The following is a 23,691-nucleotide window of genomic DNA, read 5'->3' as shown; positions in this document are numbered from 1 at the left end:
CTATTTCTTAGGGTTTCTTTTGCTATTCAGGGTCTTTTGTGGCTCTATGAGTTTTAGTGCTATTTTTTTCTATTTATGTAAAATAAGAGATGTTGGTAGAATCTCAATAGGAATTGCAATGAATATATAGATGACTTTTAGCAATATTAATTCTTTCAGTCCCTGAATACAGGATCTCTGTCATATGACTTCTCCAGTTTCTTTCATCAGTGTAGTATAGTTTTCACTAAGAATCTTTCACCTTATTAATTAAATTTATTCCTAAGTATTTTATTATTTGTGATGCTATTTAAAAGCTATTTTTTTCTTTTTCAAACAGTTCATTTTTAGTGTTTAGAAACATTGATTTTTGTTTGTTAATTTTGTATCCTGTAACCTTCCTGAACTTTTAACTGTGATCTAATACGTACTTGAGTTGGGTGGGGGGGTTCTTTAGAGTTTTAGGATATGTCCTAATAGAGACAGTACCTCCTCCTCTTCAACTTGGATGCCTTTTCTTTCTCTTTATCTAATTTCTCTGGATAGAATGCCTCATAATACGTTGAAGAGAAATGGTGAGAGTAGGCATTCTTGTCTTTTCCCCAGTGTTAGAGGGAAAGAAATGTTGAGGAACAGAGTTTCCACTGTGTCTCAGTGGTAACAATCCCAACTAGTATCCATGAGGATGCAGGTTCAATTCCTGGCCCTGCTCAGTGGGTTAAGTATCTGGCATTGCTATGACTGTCATGTAAGTTGCAGAAATAACTGGGATCTGGCATTGCCATAGCTGTGGTATAGGCTGGCAGCTGTTTCTCTGATTTGATCCCTAACCTAGGAACTTCCATATACTGCACCTGCGGTCCTGAAAAGAAAAAAGAAAAGAAAAGAAATGTTGAGGAACATTTCAAATATACCCAATTCATCGAGAGTTTTTTATCATGAATGAATGTTGGATTTTGTCAAATAGCATTTTTATATCTATTGAGATGATCATATGGTTTTAATCTTTCATTTATTAATGTGATGCATCATAATAATCAAATTGCATAAATTGAACTATCTTTGCATCCCAGTCATAAATCCCATTTGATCATGGTGTATTGTCTTTTTAATGTGCTGTTGAATTCATTATGATAATATTTGGTTGATGATTTTTGCATATATATTCATCACAGATATTGGCCTATAGTTTTCTTCTGAAGTCTTTATCTGGCTTTGGTATGTTTCTAATGTTGGCTTTATAAGAGGAGTTTGGGAATGTTGCTTCTTCTTCACTTTTTTTAGAAAGAGTTTGAGAAAGATTGGCAGGAATTCCTTTTAAATGTTTGGTAGAATCCACCAGTGAAACCATCTGTATGGTCTTTGGCTTTTCTTTATTGGGATAATTTAATTATTGGTCCAATTGCCTTACTTGTTATAGGTTAATTTAGGTTTTCTATTTGTTCATAATTTAGACTTGGTAGGTTGAATGGTATAAGAATTTATCTATTTATTTTATGTCATCTAATTTGTTAGTATATAATTGTTCACACTAGTGTCTTATGATCCTTTATACTTCTGTGGTACCATTTGTAAGTCTCCTCTTTTATTTCCAATTTTATTTGTCTTTTTTTTTCTTAACATAGTGCTGCCTATGTTTGTCATTTTTTTCACCTTTATAATCTTTAATTTTCTCATTTAAAAATAATTTAATAATAACAACCCACTGAGCTGTAATGGAGATTATATGATATAATATTTGAGAAACACTTAGCACAATATTTTCAATGTAAAATCTCTATATTTAATATATTTGATTTTCATTAATCAAAAACTAACTTTATAAATTGCTTCTTCTATAGTGTGCACTCTTCCAATTATGTTATATGTATTAACTCTTTTTTAATTTTGAAGGAACACCTATGTTACTACTATCAGCCACACTTTTACATGTGGCTGCACTGAGGCCAACTGAAGAAAGATTGGTTATGTAAAAGAATAGAGAGCCAAGAAACAAATGCAGGCAGATATAGTTAACTAAGCTTCAATAAGGGTGCCAAGCATACGCAAATGTGAAAAGATAGTTTCTTCAACAAATGGTGATATAAAAACTGAATATTTACATTCAAGAGAATGGAATTGGACTTTTATCTGGTATCGTACAAAAATGGCTTAAATGTAAGACCTGTGAGGTCTAAGAGGACCTAAGCACTGCCTATGTAGGTGCTCATGATTCCACTCAGAAGCAACCTGAGCTTGGTTTTCTTTCTCTCTTGTGTTCATCCCAAATCTAGTTAGTGCAAGGCTACTGTGTGCAGTAGTCTAGGGTTCAGGGTCTGGGCCTTTGTCTGCAGGAATTGAGTCAGCTGCCCTACCACCTGAGATCTTGCCTGCCTCTATGGCAGTCCATTCCTAGTACCTGCTTGCCCAAAATATCGCACTAAGCTGCTGTGTGGGGTGGAAAACTGGCGCATAATCACTGGGAGATGAACAGCTGTGTATTCCAGAGTGTTCTGACAATGACTGTCACCACCTCACTGGGACCACACCACAGGTCCTCCAGGCTGTGTCTGTGTAACTGAGTCCTATCCCAGGGCTTCTTTGCCCGAGATTCATTGGTTAGGCTCTGCACACTTCCCCCGCTCCCTGCCATCCTTGTACAAGCATTGGAATGGCCAGCTTTGATTGTGTAGGAGTTCTTTGGCCAGTTTCCAATTGGTTTTCTCTAAGCATTGTTCCACATGTAGATGTATTTTTGATGTGTTTGTTGGGGGAGTTGAGCTGTATATCCTCCTACTCTGCCATCCTAACCACCTCCTTTTTACTAACGGTTTTTATTTCTGAAGTGGAATTACTGATAGATAGTGATTCTATTAGAATTAATGAAAGCTGATAATGTCTGAAATATAATTTCAGAAAATCAGTGTATATTTTATATCGGGCATAATGTGATTTTTTTCTCTCTTACATAAAACAGTTCTTACAAAGAATTCAAGTTAATCAGTTATTTTATCTTTCATGCCAATCACTTTTAACATATTTTTCTTACTTGCTCTGTGATATTGATAATATTATACAAACACAGACATACGCACATACACACACAGTCAGAGGAGGTATAAAAAAAACTTCAAACTAAAAATACCTTACAAATGTTCATACTATTGGAGGTGATGAGGCATATTGTGGAGTATTTATAGAATCCTGTAATATCAAACATGATTAAATGATGATTTATTTTACTACCTTAACTTTCCACATAAGGATGCCAGAGGACTTTCATATTTCTTTCAGGACATAGAGATTTTTAAAGACAGGATTTGTTTTTTATTAATGACATTTCTTATGTGATTTTAGTCACACTGAGAATGTTACTCATAACTGCAAGGCTTTACAGTGATTTAATCATATATGCACTCATCAACAAGCTTACAAAAGTAGCAGTTCTTTAACATTTGTATTTCACTTTTACACAGCACTTTTACTTAAGGGAAAATTAAGCAGTAAAAGAGGAAAAATATCTTCCACATATAAATTGTGTGATGAAGAGTCCAAATTGAGAACTGAAATATATAGAAGGATTATTGAGTAGAAGTTTTTCCTGTACATGGATCTCTCTCTTTGAATTGATTTCCCATCCTGTTTCTCCTCCCTTTTGGCTTCAATAGGAGACCAGGCCAATAAGTGTTATAGGAAAAAACCTATAGTTACCCCAAACATTTTTGCTGTTTGTTGTTATGCATAAAGAAAAAACTTAGCAGATAACTAAAAGTTATAAAATTGTATACTTCTTAGAGACTTGTATATTTCTCACTGATTGGAGGATTGTTATATCATTTTATTATAACATTTTTGTTTTAGTAACCAAAAGCCTTTATTGCATATGAGTTACAGTTTTGTTTTCTTTGATCATGTTCGTATGTTTCAAACAGTCAACAGTCATAACCCACATTTGGATCATAAAAATGTATCTTTAGATAAAAACCAAGAGCCTCTGCCATAGGTCAGAGTCTAAAATGATAAGCTATTTTTGGGTGATACTAATAGTCCCCATCGAAGAATTCAGTATATTTGGTCAGAAATCACAGCTACAAGTAAAGACTCAAAAATCTGTGTCTGGTACTTTTTTTCCCTTGATTTGGAGGGAATAAAAACCTGTAATTGTTCTTATGTAGTGAAAACATTTCTGTTTTGTGTTTGTTTGTTTTGTCTTTTTAGGGCCACACCTATGGCATATGGAGGTTCCGAGGCTAGGGGATGAATCCGAGCTGTAGCTGCTGGCCTACACCAGAGCCACAGCAACTCAGGATTCAAGCTGTGTCTGCGGCCTATACCACAGCTCACTGTAACACCAGATCCTTAACCCACTGAGCAAGGCCAGGGATCAAACCCGCATCCTCATGGATGCTAGTCAGATTCATTTCCGTTGAGCCATGACCGGAAATCCCAACATTTTCATTTTTAAATTCTATTTCGACATGTCAATCTATAATAAATAGAAAGGTTATGAAGCTAAGTAACAAACTCTAAGCTGAGCTATCCATTTGAGAGGGTGTATAGTTGTATTAATAGGAATCTTTTTGAATGAGATTAGGCCATATCCTTGTGAGCCAAACAGCATTGAAGAGTTCGAATCTTATGGGTGATACTCATGAGTTGTATCTCATTTCAAATATTTCTGGGCAGAAAGGAAAACCATTTCAGAGTATTTTAAGGTAATGATGTTCAGAAAGATACTTATTTTTATTTTCTTCACACTTCTTACTCTGATATAGACAACAGATGGTTGTACATTATCTAGAAGAATAAAACATGTTAAAGGATAGAAGTAGATGGTTGATAGGGAAGTAAATGGAAAAGGATAGGCAGTGAAACATGCCTGGATCAAAATGGATCACAAACCTAACTGTAAAAACTATAAAAGTTTTAGAAGGTAGCATAAAAAAATCTAGATGATATTGGGTTTGGTGGTGGCTTTTTAAATACAAAACCAAAGAAATCCATGAAAGAAAGAATTGATAAGCTAGACTTCATTAAAATAGTATTTTAAACAATTCTGTTTTGTGTCAGCATTGACTAGAGAATAAAAAGGCAAGTCATAGACTGGAAGAAAATATTTTGAAAAAACTTATGATAATAGACTATTATCAAAAATATACACAGAACTTTTAAAAATTACAGTAATTAGAAAAACATACTTGGTTAAAAAAAATGAGTCAAAACCTTAACACGCCCTTCACCAAAGAAGATAAACATATTGAAAATGAGCATGTTGTTTTGGAAGAAATGCAAATCAAAACAACACTGAGATACTACACCTAGCAAGATGCCCCAAATCCAAACTACCGATAACGCCAAGTGTGTGGAAAAGTCTAGAGCAATAGGAATTCTTACTCATTGCCGGTAGGTATGCAAAAATTTACATCCCAATATAAAAGACAGTTTGCTAGTTTCTTTGTGTGTGTGTGTGTGTGTGTGTGTGTGTGTGCAATAATCATGATATATGCACATGCATGTGTGTGTACATATATATAAATATATATACCTTTTATTTTTGACATACAGAAATGCTGTATGTATGTAATGTATATACCTTGAAAATGTAATATTGATGCAAAACAACCTATTCTTATCATACAATCCAGCAATTATGCTCCATGGCATTTAACCAAAGTATTTGAAATTTTATGTCCATGAAAATATGTGCATATAACTATTCATAGTAGTTTTATTCATAACTGCCAAAATTTAGATTCAACCAAGGTTGATTTTCAGTAGGTGAATGGATGATTTTCGTTAGATATATAGGTAAAGATAGATTAGACTATGCTACATCTAGACAATGGAATATTACTCAACACTAAAAAGAAATTAAATATTAAGCAGTGAAAAGACATGGAGGAATTTTAATGCATATTACTAAATAAAATAAGCCAGTCTGAAAAGGCTGCTAACTGTACTATTCCAACTGTATAATGTTCTTGAAATGGAAAAACTCTGGAGAAAGTAAAAAGGTCAGTGTTTACCAGGGGTAGAGGGAAAATGTGGGATGAATCAACAGAGCACAGAGGAGTTTTAGGACAGTAAAATTACTATAAATGACACTATAATGATGAATATATGTTGTCATGTTCTTTAAAAAAACATAAAACGTACACCCCCAAGAATGTATCCTAATGTAAACTATGGGTTTTGAGTGATAATGATACATAAATAAAATGTACTACTCTGGTGGGGAATGTTGATAATGGGGGGAGGAAGCTATGCATTTGTGGTGTATAGGGCATATATGGGAAATCTGTACCTTCTGATTGAATTTTCTGTAAAACCAAAACTTCTCTAAAAACTAAAAGCTATTTTAAAATATCTAGGAAGGTAAAGTATAATCTGAAAATGAATAATTTGAAGGCATTAACAATGTGAAATTCTTGAAGAATTGTGTTGTAAGCTGAGGGAAAAAGTGTGAAGCCTAAGAACCATAATGATTAGTGTGATTAAACATAGAAGTCCAGTGTGACAAGAGTATGGTAGAGAATTTTGGTACCACATGAGGACAGAGAAATAGCATCCAGTTAGTTAAAAACTTCATAAACTCAAGCATAAGAATAGTTTATGCTAAATGTGACTTTAATACACTGGAAAGTTGGGAGTAATGGAGAAACATGATGACTTTTGTGTTGAAAATGGTTTGTTGCATGGTGGTGAGAAATGATGTAGGGGACTTTCCCTGCATCATTTAGTTGGGGCTTGGGGGGTTTCCAGTTGAGATATAATGCCTAATTGTACTTCTAGTGTGGAAATAGTGGAAATGCAGTGTAATAGGACAATTCACTTATTTTATAGGTAGTCAGAAAGGACTATCAATAAGTGGGATAAAGAAAAAAGGGTAATTATGAATGACTCATTCATGTTGGATTTATTCAACAGGTTAGATGTCAGTATTATTTACTAAGTTGGTGAAAACTTGGGGAAAAACAGGTTTCAGTTGGAGCGGTGTCAAGAGTTCTCTTGGGACATGTTAATTTTTAGATGTCTGGAAGACAGTCATGTAGATGCTTTAATATAGCATTTGGATATATGAATTTACAGTTGAGTGGAAAGTCAATAGTAGGTTTAAATGTAGGATTCAATAGCACATGAATGGTAAATAAATCCATGGGAATTATGTAAGGAAAATATAGATAGAAAAGGGAAGAAGAGCCAGGATAAAACTGCTGTTGGATTTGGCTACATGGAGGTTCCTCGTGACCTTGGTGTATTTCGTTAGAATGATAAAGGCAGATGTTCAGTTGTTCTTTCACTATATATTACATTTGAATCTAAATTTTGGCTTTTGAATGCTGTGTTAGAAAATAATTTTAAGGGCATTTTTTTAGAGGTAAAAGGGAGATTTAAAATGATTTAATAAATTCTCAGATGCTAACATTTCCAGAAAAGAATGAAAATCTGAAATAGGATTTTAATCTAAGAAGCGATTTAATGAGTTTCCTGGAAGCAGTGGGACAACTGTGGTGAGATTTGATTCTCTTTGTCATTAGAACAGATCCAGATCAGCAATGTCGGACCACTTGGAAGACCACCAGTTACAATAGCCATTAATGCTCAGGTGGTTGATGTAGAGCACAGGGGCCAATGTTTAAAGAACAGACAAAATAATTATCCTTCACTGTTAATAGAAAGCTAGCTCTTGAGAGCATATGGAATAGGAGACCCTTCCTTTAATATTACAGAGAAGCTTTACCTTAGATCTGGAGTTTATATTGGGAAGGATAAGGGGGAAAGAAAATCACTTGGCAAGTTCTGAAGCAATGTTGAGCTTATCCGAGGGAATATTTTAAGTCAGGAAAGATTTAATTGTCACTAATTGGCAAATTTTTTACTTGTCTTCACATTAATAGGATTCATGGGTCACAACATAGTATAATATAGTTATAACGATATAAAGTTAATTATTTTCACATCTAAATAACATCTGGAGATGTTTTTACTCTGTTAGACTTTCTTGAATTCTGGGAAATTTGGTTTTATATATGTATTTAGCAGGAATCACTTTAATATGTCTTGTTTAAATCACTTTAATGTCTTGTTTAAATTTACTCACATTTTTTTTTTTTCTGTGACAAGCAAAAGCCCTGAGCAAGCTCAGGGTCTATCTTTTATTAGGATTGTGAACAAAAACCGTGGGGGACAGAGACTATAGATTAAAATTTACAGGGACCACACAAGCCTGGGGGAATTATGGTTAACAGAGTCGGTTCTAACAATCATCAGTCTTGTCTCTGGAAGGCATCCCCATCCATTAACCTTTACAGCAGGCCTATGTGTTCCCCTCACAGGGCCCATAAGCCTTAACTACCCAAAGTTTTTCCCTAGCATGACCTTGTTGGCATTCCAAGGGCAGGTCACAGTTTTCCATGCCCTCCATATACTATTCTGTTTCTGTTTCCTTACTCTAGCTGCATGCTTTCAAGCTTGAGGTTTATGGCCCTGTTTTCTTCCACCCACTCATATTTATATTCCTGCTCCCTTTTGTGGAAGGCAGATACTCTTGGTCAAGGAACTGAATCCACGCCACTGACTGCTGTACATCACCAGTATTATACTTAAAACACTCCGCCACCTGAGGTATAGTGTCAGGAGAGTCTTTATGATGGCCCTATCTATGACTTCTCTTAGTACCTCTGTAGGGATGTATTTATTTATTAATTGACTTCTTTTACTCACATTTTTAATTTGGAATCACTTTTCAACCTTCCTTAAATGGAGAGAAGTCAGCCACTGTTTTCTGCTTAAAAACAAACAAAATTCTTGGTAAGTAGTTCTTAAAGTTGTATGTCATAAATGAGTCTCTTATCCCTTACCATAAATAATTCTACTTCCCTTAAACTTTCCATTGGCACTTTAAAAAATTTCATACATGTGGTGTTCCCAGCAAATTCTTACATATTTCTTATAATGCAAAAGTCAAACTTGATTAAAGTCTAGTAAAAACCTGATCAGCAGATTACAGATATTTTAAAGAATGGTAAATTTTAATTCAAATTACTTCAGTTATTTTTTTTTTTTTTACCTTATTGGAGTTGAAAGGAAAACAAACTTACCAAGTGTGTTTATCTTGGGTTGGAAGTAGAGCATTCAATATCCATTAACCTGGTTGTGGCTGTTTATACTTCAGATCTGGTGGTATCAGCTCACCAAAAAAGTAGTATTTTATTTTTGTTTTGAGAAATGCTACCTTTAATTTGTAGTTCTATTTATTTGAGGTAGACTTTGACATTTTTTTTTTATTTCTCTTGATTCTTATGGTTCCTTATTTAAATCTATCTGTGGGTACAACTTCAGATTGTTTAAATTTGTGGATTCAGCATCTGCATCCTTGGATTTTTTGACACCTTTGTTGATTTGTTTTTCTTCTTTGTATTTACAAATTCAGTATCATCAACTTCTACATCCTTATCTGAATATTCTTTTTGAAACTTTCTAGGGATCTTCATTGAATTCTCCGTATCCCCAGATTTAGCGTAAGTATCTTCCAGGTCCTTCAGTGAATCATCTCTTATGTTTTTAACATCTTTCTTATATTTTTAATGAAGATTTTCTGGGTCCATCTTTGTATTCTTTACTCCATTTAAAAAATTATTTTGTTAATGTTTAAATCTCCTTTTTCACTCATAGTTTCAGTTTCAGACTACTAAAATTATTTCATCTAATATGCTTTCGAATTATTATCCAAGGCCTACTTGCCCTTCTTGGCATCCTTCTTGGCATCCTTTTTGGCATCCTTCTTGGCATCAGCAGATTCTGGTTCAGTACCTTTCTTAGCATCTTTCTTGGCATCTTTCTTGGCATCTTTCTTGGCATCTTTCTTGGGAGTATCTTTTGATTCACTGTCTGCCTCACTGGGCTTCTTTTCATCTTTCTTTCCTTTTTTACTCTCCTTCTTCTTTGAATCTTTCTTGTCCTTTGATTCATCACCTTTGTCACCAGGTTTCTTTGAATCCTTTTTCCCTTCCTTGTCCTTTGCGTCTTTCTTTTCACCTTCTGATTCTGTAGCTGACTCCTTGCCTTTCTTCGGACCTTTTTTATCTTTTTTGGAATCTTTCTTTGCATCTCCTTTTTCACCCTCTGATTCTGTAGCTGACTCCTTGCCTTTCTTCGGACCTTTTTTATCTTTTTTGGAATCTTTCTTTGCATCTCCTTTTTCACCCTCTGATTCTGTAGCTGACTCCTTGCCTTTCTTTGGACCTTTTTTATCTTTTTTGGAATCTTTCTTTGCATCTCCTTTTTCACCCTCTGATTCTGTAGCTGACTCCTTGCCTTTCTTTGGACCTTTTTTATCTTTTTTGGGATCTTTCTTTGCATCTCCTTTTTCACCCTCTGATTCTGTAGCTGACTCCTTGCCTTGCTTTGAATCTTTCTTTTCTTTTTTGGAACCTTTCTTTGCATCTCCTTTTTCAGCTTCTGATTCTGTATCAGATTCCTTTCCCTTCTTTGGACCTTTCTTATCTTTTTTGGACTCTTTCTTTTCAATTGCTTTTTCTTCTTTAGCTCCTGGTTCTTTCTTTGAAGCTTTCCTAGATTTTCCCTGTGAAATGATGGATTCTGCTTCTGAATCTGATTTGTCCTTGTCTGTTTTCTTGTCTTCTTTACCTTTCTTTATTGATGGAGATAAAGGTTTCCCTACACTTTTAGCATCCCCCTTAGAGGGACCAGTTGGTTTCATTGGTACAGGCTGCCTCCTGGCAGCTAAATAAACAGATGGTTTCTCAGAAATTCTCATTAAAGAACGGTACATCCATAGTGGTCGTCTGTGATCTCCCCTTAATTTCTCTTCATCATATTTCTGAAATATTTGTTAGAATAATGGTGAACAACTTTTGTGTGAGTAACACTGCCTTTATTACTAGATATCAAATATATTTTAACTTCAACCATGAAAAAATTTTAGATTTTGATAGACAATGGATAAATGGTAGATTTTATAGTTTATTATGCTTTTCCAATTTTGTTCCTTTTGGTACTAAAGGATAACCAAGCCTCATTTTAGGCCTAATTTCAATTTACAGTATCTTCATAATTACCTCAAGATTTTATGTTAAAATTCTTAAAGATATCCACTAACTAATGACATATTAAAACCTCTCTTTGTAATTATGAGAGGCTTTTGTGTTTGTTGTTGTTTTTGAGATTTCCTGGACTTTCTTACCCCCTTCCATTTCTATGCTAACTCAAACTAATTATTCTCTAACATTTAATAGCTTCATGCTATAAAAGTTTAATTGCAAAAATAGCAAATTTGGGAAGAATGCTAATGAACAATGGAAAAATAAGTTGAATAAAGAAAGAAAAAGGAAGATCAAAAGTCAGAAGTAATGTGAATCACTACTGATTAGATACATTACCTAAAGCAAACAATTTGATGATAAATTATTTTGTGAAAACTTTTCTTAGAACATTTTTATATACCTTGATGATTCCAGAAACGTTGGGAAATTTTAATCTCCTAATATTCAGAATTTTGAATTCTGTATCATAGGAAATGAGAATGCACCAAAACTTCCTCAGTGTATAATGTAACTCCATGATTCTAATGAAGGGTTATCTCTAACTGGGTAATATTTTCTGAATGTTCATACTAACTGTAGCATTAGGATCTCTGTATTTCTTTGCTTCTTGGACACATATTTTCTGTAATGTGGGGTTGCTAAACAAATAGTTAATATGAGATAAAGTAATTATTTTTATATGGTGAAATGCACATAAAATATACCTAATTTCTCCAAGTAGAAGAATTTGTATTACCTTTAACTATGCTGTCCAATATGCTATTTAAAAGCTGCATGTGAATTAAATCAAATTGAATTGTAAAATTCAATTGCTCAGTTGCCCTAGCCTCATTTCAGTTGTAGAGTAGCCACACTGGAATCAGAATGCAAAAAATATAAAATATTTTCATCATCACAGAAATTCCACTGGTCAGCACTGATCTATAACATATACAACTGTACATAATTTCACAAGCTTATTACCAATAAACGTATGTGATGTTTCAATACTCACAGGAATTGTACTGTCGCGTAGTTGGGAAGGTTTTGATCTCCTTTTTGTTCCTGGTCTTGGTGGTTTGGGAAATACCAGGGCAAAGTGTTGCTGATTCCATGATTTTTTGCTTAATTCACTGACTAAAATAAGAAAATATTAAGCTGTACTTCAGAGTAAATAGAATTTCATCAGATCTAAAATGACAGTAAGATAATTTAATGTAAATAAGTGATTCAAATTATGGTTTCTTTTAATTGCTAGTGTTTGAAATTCAGTACTATTAATATGAGAAAATAAAATTTGATTTTTTAAAAATTTGACTAGTTTTTCAGTTTTCTATATAGTCGTTGTGAAACTAATACAGTCTGTAATGTAAATGAAGAGAAACAGTTTTATTGTTTCCTTTTAATGTTTCTATCTCTCCCAGAAAGATCTGTATTCTTTTGGATAGAACACAATTCTCCTGAGAACAGAAAATATGATAACTACTTCTGTAGCTCCCAAAGTAGTTAGCACAGTGCCTGTTTAAATTATTCATTATCTGTATGGTTGAATCTAGACGCTAACGCTTGAGATCCCCTGAGTTAATCATAATTTACTAAGCTGCAAGAGTAAATGTTATACACCCAAGAGCTGCATTGTCATAGGTGGCATACTAATTGAGAAAACTGATAAATAAAGAGTACCTACAGACTTGTGATTGACAGTTACATGGAAGCTGTAATATAAATAGTTAAAAAAATTGAAGTTATCAGTGAAACCAGTGAGAGAGATAACATAACTCTATTTAATATGTACAATAACTGTGTATATAGGAGCAAATAGGTTCACCCTATGAGTCTCCTAAAGACACAATCAGAATCATTGAGAAAATATGCAGAATGAAAGACATATTTAAGTTCAGTATATGAGGAAAATTTAATTATATGATATATGAAGTCCTTCAACATCAGATTGACTGGCCTTGTCAAATAGTGAATTTTTTTGGCCAATTATGAGCCATATACAATCTTATCAGGAATATAGTAGAAGATATTTCTGACACAGGTAAGATGTTGTTTATCCATATTTTTATACTGCCTTTCAACTGTAATATTATCTGATTGTATGATTTCTAATATGTAAATATGCCCACCCTTATGCTGCTAAATATATTCACTTAATAGTCTTAGGGGTTAAAAACAAAATGTCCTTAGAAAGTATTCACTAACCCATGAGAAAAGTGCATAGGAAAACTAAAAGCTGATTTTTTTTAAATTTTATCTTATTTTTATTATAGTTGATTTACAGTGTTGTGTCAATTTCTGCTGTACAGCGAATGACCCAGTCATACATATATACATATTCTTTTTCCTCACACTATCTTCCAACATGTTTTATCACAAGAGTTCCCTGTGCTGAACAGTAGACCTCATAGTTTATCCATTCTTTTTTTTTTTTTTTTTTTTGTCTTTCTGTCTTTTCTAGGGGCCACACCCTCAGCATATGGAGGTTCCCAGGCTAGGGGTCTGATCGGAGCTGTAGCCGCTGGCCTATCCACAGTCACAGCAACGCGGGATCCGAGCCGCTTTTGCGACCTACACCACAGCTCATGGCAATGCTGGAACCTTAACCCACTGAGCGAGGTCAGGGATTGAACTCGCAACCTCATGGTTCCTAATCGGGTTTGTTAACCATCGAGCCACGACGGGAACTCCAGTTTATCCATTCTACATGTAATAGTTTGCATCTCCATGACAGCTATCACTTTATCATTTATTCATTCATCTATGATAAAAAAATTCATCATCTTACCTGGAATGTAATTATCATATGTCCCAAAGTTTATTTTTTGGCTATTAAAATAAAAGGGGAAAGTTTAATTAACTTATAAAAAATCACTCTAGTTAATGACTCTTATTGTACATAAACACTTCTCACCACCAAATAGAGAAATATTTTACATTCTTAGATCTTTAATATTATGTAAGATTACTTCATCCTAGAAAAATATAGGGGAGCAAATATGTGATTTTAGCACAGGCTTCAACAGAACTAAAACAAGGTGGATTAAAAACATTAAAAAAATTCTCTAACTTGCTTTATTGAAATATGGGCAATTATTTTTAATGTGAAATCATGATTGGATTGTTTCCCACCTTATGCTTCTAATTCTCTTGAAATTGAACTCTAAGATATTGTAAGAATTATAAAATTCATCTTACAAAAACTATAATAAGATCAGATCCTCAAAATATTCTCAGAACTAAACAAAATCCAAATCATTCAATGGCATATGTGGTGTCTCTGAATGTGTGTGTGTGTCAGTATATACTACAAGTATTAATATGAATTTTGATATTTTTTTCTTCTCTAGGAAAATATGAAAAATAAAACCATGTTGCAAAGTAATTTCTACTTATGTTTCTACTTTCAGAACTATATGAACATGTAGTACTCCTCTACACAAAGAGGAGTTTTATACCTAATTTGTATTTGTTTGTAATCAAGGCAGATATTAATATATGTTAGAGAAATATCATTATACACCATCCCATTATATTATAGAAATAAAGTCATTGTTTATCATTAGTATATTTTAGGCTTACACACACAAACACACATGCAAACATAATAACACATACTCACACAGTATTTTACTTATGTTGACATTACATAAATATTAAAAGTATAGTAAAAAAAAAACTTGGTACTTTCATTAAAGCTTTAGTTCCCAGAACAAAATCTGGCACATTTTTGCCACTCTACAAAATTTTGAATAAATCATTTGAATATTATAAAGCCTAGTGATTTCTTAACTGAGGATATACATTAAAATTACTTGCCCTATTATATCCAAATCTCTAGGTTTGGATCTAGCCAATGTACATTTATACACTGCTGAAAAATATTGATTTTCAACCATGTTTATGAACTTCTATGTTCTAAATGCTCTGAAAGAGGAAATATTTCATGAAATAATGTTATTAAATTTATTTTTAAATTTTATTAAATTTGAGATATAAAAAGTGCTACATAGGCATGGTCCATTAAATTTTTGTGCAATCTCTAGGGCATATTCTTTGATCATTAAGCTGTTGAATTAAAAATTGATAACAAAATCATAGTTGACCCTTGGACGACACAGTTTTAAACATCACATTTCCACTTAGACATGAATATTTTTTAATAAATGTGTATTACAGTACTACATAACCCATTATTACTTGAATCCCTGGATGCAGTACCATGAATTTGGAGAGCCCACTATTAAGTTATTTTCAGATTTTAACTTTGTCAGGATCAGTGCCATTAGCCCCCACATATTTCAAAGGTCAAAAGTATGTAGAAACCACACAAATATTTTGAAAAAAAAAGCATCTCCAAATAACCAGTGGTAAAACAGAAATCACAATGCACACTTATAAAAAAGAAGCAACTGGATAATAATTTATATCAAAAATTGTGGAATATTGTGAACAGTTTGTAGAGAGAATTTTATATCTTTTAATGTCTTATATAAGAAAAAAATTTAAAATCATTGTTGTAAATCTCTGGTTTAGAATTATGATGATATAAAACTGAAGTCAAAGTTAAAGGGAGAAAATAATAAAGCTTAAGCCAAAATCAGTGAAAGAAAAAAAAATTAGAGCAAATATAAAAATTCCATGTTTTGTTTTTTGAAAAGATTATTAAAACTGATTAACTCCTATTAAAGCTGATGAAGAAAAAACAGCGAACTCATACATTACCAATATTAGGACAGATGAAGATTTTTATAACTATACAGATTTTAAAGGATAATGAGAACTATCATTAATAATGAGCAACGTAAGTGAAATAGATGAGTTTCTTGTAAAACTCATTTTATGTATCAGTACTGACACATGATGAAATAATAAAAATTAACTAGCCCTATAATTATTAAATACATTTAATTCACTATCAAAAATCTTCCCAGAAGGAAAAGCACAGGGCCTGTGGGGTTTTACTGATAAATTAAATTAAAAACTTAAGGAAAAAATAGTAATACGACACAAGTTTTTCAGAAACAAGACGATGGGGGATGTTACAACTCATTTTTTAGACCAATATAAATAAACTTGTCAGCAAAATGTCTCAAGGACATTACCAGAAATGTGTATTGTAGGCCAATACCATGCATTAACACAGACACAAAAAATATTATTATTATTGTTTTTTGTCTTTTTAGGGCCGCACCCATGGCATATGGAGATTCCCAGGCTAGGGGTCAGATGGGAGCTGTAGCCACTGGCCTATGCTGCAGACACAGCAATGCTAGATCTCAGCAGCATCTGCAGCCTACACCACAGCTCACAGCAACAGCAGATACTTAACCCACTGAGTGAGGACAGGGATTGAACCTACATCTTCATGGATGCTAGTCAGATTCCTTTCCATTGAGCCACAATGGGAACTCCAGAATGAGACAATAATTATTTAATGGTTCATTAATTTTTCTTGCTAAATAATATATAAAAAGGCTAATATATCATAACCATTGAGGTTTACTTTCTGGTGTGTAAACTGATTGGCTTAACATACATGAATTAACCAATGCAATCACTCCAAGTAACATATAACAAATTTCATCTGTGGGGTTCCCATTGTGGCTCAGTGGAAACGAGCCTAACTAGTATCCATGAGACTGTGCGTTCTATCCCTAGCCTCACTCAGTGGGTTAGCATCCGGTGTTGCCACACACTGTGGTCTAGGTCGCAGACGTGGCTTGGATCTGGCATTGCTGTGGCTGTAGTGTAGACTGGCAGCTGCAGCTCATATTTGACCCCTAGACTAGGAACTTCCATATGCCACACCTGCAATCCTAAAAAAAAAAAAAAAAAGAAAAGGGAAAAAAAAAGAAAATTCATCTGATTATCTCAAGATATGCAGAAGAATTTATGAAAAAACATAATATTCATTCACAATAAAAACTCAGAAAACTGTGAATAGAAGGCATCTTCCTCAAATGGATAAAATGAGTCTAGAGAATACTTACTATTAAAATTAAATTAGTAGTTGAATATTTACTGTTTCCTATAGAAACTATAAACAAGGCATAGATGCTCACTTTATTCAGCATTGTGATCCTCACCCTGTTTTGCACTTTAGGGCAATAACAGCATTAAGATTGGAAAGGAAGAAATAAAATTGTTTTTATTCACAGGAGGCATAATTGACACCTGAAAAATAATTATTTCGGGCTCTTTAGTGAATGTCTGGAATACTACTTAGCTATGTAAGGCATTACTGATGTATGCAACATGACGACATGGATGAATCAGAAACATATAATGAAATAAAAAAAATACAGAAACACAAAACTTATACACTATGATTTAATTTGTGTGAATTTCAAGAATAGGCAAGACTGTTTATGGTAAATTAGCAGCGATTTGTGGGTGAGGGGCAGAATGGACTGACTGGAAGCTGGCAAAATGTAACTGAATGGTGTGGTTGAAAATGCCTTTGTTTCTTAAAGTTGGTTAGGTTAGGGTTAGTGACAATTCATTACATGTAAATTTCTTTCATTTTTACTGAAAAGAGTTTATGGGACCCCAAAATGGCATTGATCTAAATACTGTAGTTCTCACTCTCTATATAAATGTACATATGTCATAAGCAGTTAAATCAGTTTAATCTTTTGGAATTAGATAGTTTTCTCACTATTTCCCCTAAGTCTGATCCTGCTGGTGGCACATCTCTCCTCTTACTTCTCTGAGACAGTCAAGTTTTCTAAGATGAATTCAGATTCAATTTTTGAAGTATCATATTTAAAAAAAAAAACTGTAAGTGTATCTCTTATTATTATTATTTGGTTTTGTTGGCCATAACTGCAACATGTAGAGGTCCACAGGCCAGGGTTCAAACCCAAACCACACCAGTGACAACACCAGACTTTAACCTGCCATACCACAAGGGAACTCCTATTATTTTTTGTTTGGAAACTATTTCTATGTGAATATAAATTTATTTATATCCTTTATAAATAGGACCCTCAAAACTTTGAAGATAAAGTTTGTAGTCCAATATAATTCCTTACTCTAAAAAGAGGAAGAAATGCAACAATTAAATCAAACATTTCATTATTTCTTGATATGACTAGTTTTTGAAATATGTATATATACACACAATAGCTAATACTTGATCTTAAGCAAGATTACATGGAACACAGAAGCCACAAATCTGCCTTCACTTCAGGTCCACATATCTTAATCATTTCAAAATCAGTCTTGGTATCTCTAAGCTTTTTTAGGTAAAGAAGATACACATTGTCATTGTGGAATAGAATATGTTCATGACTTAGAAAAGGAGTCTAGATTTAGGTTTTCTTAAATAAAAAGTGGAGATCCCAAATAGGAGACATGGAGAGTTTATTTTTTAAGAGAAAAATGTTTGTACATTATCACTGGAGAGATTTTTTAAAAGGGGTTAATGTTAACCAAGTTTATGAATTTTTTTTAAAAATCTTAATCTAAGTACAAAATACATTTGCTTTTACTCTTCCTTTAACAATGTATCTGTTAGGATATGTTTTAAAAGTGTATAAAATATTTAAGGGATAAAGGGTCTCAATAATGTGTTATCACCCACAGATTCATTGTATGTCTTTTTTATTGAAGTATAGTTGATGTCTAATATTATATAAGCTACAGATATACAGTACAGTAATTCATAGTTTTTAAATGTTATGCTCCATTTATAATTATTAAAATATTGGCTATATCCCCTTTATTGTACAATATATCTTTATAGCTTATTTTACATGTAATAGTTTGTACCTCTTAATCCCCTATCCCTATATTGCCTCTCCCCACTCCCTTTCCTCATTGGTAACCACTAATTTTTTCTCTATATGTGTGAATCTGTTTCTTTTTTGTTTCATTCACTAGTTTAAGTTTTAGATTCCATATAAAGTGATATCATAAGGTATCTGACTGCATCTTTTCTTTAACAGAAGTGTCCAAAGAAAACCTATATCCTTCATATTTCAGAGTTATATGCCTTTGCCCTTGTTCCATGTCTTCACGGTGAAAAGGTTTACATAATTAAAAGGTTTTACTTTCCTCTCACATGAACATATGATAAATTAAGCATAAAGATACTACTATCATCAAACTTCCCACATCTGGGTAATTTTCTTTTCATTGCAAAGCGCTTTTGCGTACTCAGTATTTCTCAAAGGAGATATAGTTAGCATTTAGATGTGATTTGTGTGGGGCTGCACCACTTATTACCAAAGGTTTAGTACCCTAGACCTATATACCCTCTATAAGTCAGTAGTACTCCTCAGTCACTGTGATTTAAAAAAAAAAAAGTTTCCATAAATTTTTAAATAGGCTCTAAGGAAGTGATAGTTCTCTGAATGTCAGCCACTAATTATTTCATTCTATATGTCCCAAAATACAATATTATTAAAAAAAACTGAGGACTCACATTGAAAAAGAATCAACCAATACCCAATATCTGTTTACTGAAGAGAATGAACTAGTTAAGTCTGGGATCAACACCACTCATGATATTGCTTGAGAACATATGTGTCTGCTAAACATATACTCTCTTATTTGTCAATGGCATGTTAATAATATTAGCAAACATATCTCTATACTAAAGAGGATAATGTAAAGCTAACTAGAGCAATTCAGTTATTTTAAAACATTAAATTTGACAAGAGGACTTACAATCTTGGTACAGACATTTCCCCCACCTATGATTTGCCAGAACTTAAACACTGTAAGTTCAAATTAATGATGTTGAGAAGTGACATCATAAAGAGGCCAAGAGCACTGGGAGTTAAAGGGGAAAAGCAAGAGGATCTACTTGTATTTCTGCTTTACGTTCTCTAACATTCAGTCTAAGATTGGTGCTTACTTTCATTGAATAAATACAACTGGAAATTCTAAAAATCCAATTGAATTTTTATAATAAAAATTGTTTCAATTTTTCATATAATTTTAATTTATTGAATAATATGATAAAAGGATGAATCTAGACATTTATGTATTAAGATTGGTTGTAATCCTAACTTCCCTGACATTCATGCGTCTGTTGTTAAATTCATTTCATAATTTTACCTTGCCTTTCCCCATTTTAAACTTGTGGATTGTTCATAGAAACAGCTTTTAAAGAAAGCTACGTGCTTTTAAAAATTATCGCCTTACCAAGAGAGCTGATTTAGATAATTTTAATTCTACCCACCACTCCACACCACAATAGATGAATAAAAATACTGTATAAGGTATTATTTAAACATGTTGCCATTACTTAACTCCTTCTGGGAAGTTTCAACAGACTTTTTTTTTCCTTAAGGACAACTTTTATCAAACTTTAGCTATTGTAAGAGATAAACTTCTATTTTTTCAGTCATGGAAGTTTTTCTTTCATATCCCAGAACTGTGGTAAATTCTAGAGGGGTTGGGTGGAGGAATTTCTACAAAGTTGATTTAGCTATTCAGTTTTCTCTGATCTATTGCTCTACTACTTTACTAACAACCAATTTAACACTATTAATGCTGATGTTTTCCTGCAGAGTGGTAATTTAGTAAACAAGTCATGATTTCTAATTCCATAATAAGTGTTTTTTTTTTTTTTTAAACTTGCTAACCTTTAATTTTTTTTTTTTTTTTTTTTTTTTTTTGTCTTTTTGTCTTTTTGTCTGTTGTTGTTGTTGTTGCTGTTGTTGCTATTTCTTGGGCCGCTCCCGCGGCATATGGAGGTTCCCAGGCTAGGGGTTGAATCGGAGCTGTAGCCACCGGCCTACGCCAGAGCCACAGCAACGCGGGATCCGAGCCGCGTCTGCGACCTACACCACAGCTCACGGCAACGCCGGATCGTTAACCCACTGAGCAAGGGCAGGGACCGAACCCGCAACCTCATGGTTCCTAGTTGGATTCGTTAACCACTGCGCCACGAAGGGAACTCCCATAATAAGTGTTTTACAGATTATAAAATAATTTCTGTACATTATTTCATTTATTTCTTATATAATACAGTAAAAATATAAGGACATTTGGTTCTTGGTATTTACTGAGTTATTTTCTAAGACTTTGCAAATTGTTGCCTGTTTAAAAATACAGCATATAATTTCCCCATAAAAGCTATCTATCTATCTATATAACTATAATAGGTTCTTCAGTCTCATTGATTCCAGTGATTCACATATTTATGTGAGTATGTTTATATATGTGTGATTTGTGTATCTATCAGCTTACCTATCCATCCATGTATTATCAATTTATTTATTTCTCTCTATGTTGTGTAAAAGATTTAGGACATTTAACAAGGGGATGTAAATGTGCAAATAAAATTACTAAATGTATTATAAGCTATTTTATAGCTTATAGGGTAATAGTATAGATCATGTATATTTATATATATGCACATATATAGTAAGAGTATCATTATTATAAGTTAATCATGAAATTGTGCAAATATCTAAAGTTGTTATTTTTAAATGTAAATAAATCATAGGTGATCAACATGATAAATTATTGTGAAGTGAACAAACTTTTTAACAACTATTTTTTGTTACAAATAGATCATTACTAGTAGCCTTTTATCTATTCAGTTTATTATTATTTATGCCCTCCCTGAAGGTGACCACTCTTCTGTCTTATAAAAGTATCAATTTTTTTTTTCTAGTTTGGGACGGATAGAATCATAGAACATATTTTTTATATGTGCATTCTTCTAATGTACATTTTTATGTCCATCCATATGATTGCATATATTTGCAGTTTGTTCATCATTTATATATATATATATATATATATAGTCACACATATATATGTATGTATAATTATTTGTAGTATTATGAGCTATAGGCATTATATGTATATGATAGTTTACTTATATATTCTACAATTGACGAGCATTTATTTTACTTCCAATTTTTAACAAGTAGAAATTATTTTGTTTTTAATGATTTTATGTATGTACTTTGGTGGACATGATCATACATTTATGTTGGCATATAACATTTATGAAAGCACTTTGTCATAGAGAATAGTGAAATTTAATTTAGATAATGCCAAACAGTTTTCTAAAATGCCTGTGTCAATGGCAATGTGTGAGAGCTCCTGTTCATCTACATCCTTACCAACAATGGGTTTTATGAGTTAATTTAACTTTAGCTAGTTTAAAATCTTGAGATTATATATTAATGTTGATTTATATTGAATTTCCTGATCTTAAGTAATTAGGGACACTGGTGAAAAGGCTGACCTGGGGAGGAAAAAAACATGAAATCTACCAAAGAGGGAAAATAAGAATTACAATGAAATTTTCATCAAAATTATGCAAGCCTCAGATATAGTAAAAGAAAATGAAGATTAAAATATATGATATAAAAATACTACATATAGGAGACTAGAATGGGCTATGTTTACATTGCACAAAGTAGGCATCAGAGCAGGAAAAATAACAGGGATAAAGAGGAATCTTACAAAAAGATAAAGGAGTAAATTCCATTCAAGTTTTCAGGCAAATATTTAGCTTTCACCAAAATCAAGCATATCATCCATCATAAAAACAAATCTTTAAAATTTACACTATACAGAGTATATTCTTGGGTCATAACAGGATTAAACTAGAAATCAGTAATAAGATACCTGAAGTCATCAAATATTTGGAAGTAAAGAACTGCTGGGACAAGATAGCAGAATAAAAGTACTTGGCTCACTGCCTTTCACAAAAACGCCAAAACCACAATTAACTGCTGAACAACCATCACCAAAATTGGAAACTTCCAAAAATGATATCCTATACCCCAAAAAACCAAGACAAAGCCACAACAATATGGTAGGAGGGGTGCTTTCACAATATAAACAAAACCAAATAACTGCTAGGTGGTTGACCCACAATATAGAAAATATACCACAGAAGCTATCCCACAGAAGTGAGTGCTCCAAACCCCACATTACATTCCCTGGCCTGGGGATCTGTCATTGAGAAAAGGAGTCCCACAGTTTTCGGCATTGAAGATTAGAAGGGCTAGAGCACAGTAGCTCCACTTGACTGGGGGAAACAGAGACTCCAGTCTTGGAGGCTGCACACAAGTTTACATGTGTCCTGGGTCCCAGGGGAAAGGAGAGACTCCATAAGAATCTAGGCCAGACCTACCTGGGTCTCAGAGTGTCTCTTGGGAAAGTAGGGGTCAACTTTGGCTCACTGTGGAGGTAGGACACTGGAGGCAGAGGTCCCAGGGAATAATCATTGGCATGAGCTACCCTGTAGGCTGATATTTTGGAAAAATCTGGTCCCACTCAAAAATAGCCTGCAGGCACGAATGCTGAGAAGCCCCAGGCCAAACAACCAACAGGATGGGAGCAGTCATACTCACCAGCAGACAGGCTATCTAAAGTCTTCCTAGGCACACAGGTGTCCCTAATCATACTCCTTGACATAGCCTTGCTTGTCAGAGCGAAAAGACCCAGATTTATCCAGCAGTAGGCAGATCCCAGTCCCTCCCATCAGGAAGCTGGCACAAGCCCCAGGATCAATATCACCAACCACAGGGAAATCACCAGAAAAAAAGAGGAGCTTCAACCATGCAGCCTACAGAAAGACCACAAGGAGTTCCCTTTGTGGTACAGTGGAAATTAATCCAACTGTTATCTATGATGATACAGACTCAATAATGGCCTTGTTCAGTGTGTAATGGATCTGGCATTGCCATGAGCTGTGGTGCAG

The 23,691-nt window shown here is 33.5% G+C and overlaps 1 protein-coding gene across 1 annotated transcript; it reads right to left on the bottom strand.

Annotated features, from left to right (window-relative positions):
- On the bottom strand, positions 1–19,699 carry CYLC2 (cylicin 2). The gene is made up of 6 exons (XM_021075625.1): positions 19,683–19,699; positions 13,795–13,835; positions 12,019–12,140; positions 10,565–10,801; positions 9,703–10,312; positions 1–44 (listed from the first exon to the last, which is right to left on the bottom strand). The coding sequence occupies exons 1-6, from the start codon at positions 19,697–19,699 to the stop codon at positions 1–3; spliced, it is 1,071 nt and encodes a 356-aa protein (XP_020931284.1).

Source organism: Sus scrofa, chromosome 1 (genome assembly GCF_000003025.6).
Source record: "Sus scrofa isolate TJ Tabasco breed Duroc chromosome 1, Sscrofa11.1, whole genome shotgun sequence".
Taxonomy (NCBI): domain Eukaryota; kingdom Metazoa; phylum Chordata; class Mammalia; order Artiodactyla; family Suidae; genus Sus; species Sus scrofa.
This window is presented reverse-complemented; position numbering and strand designations above follow the sequence as displayed.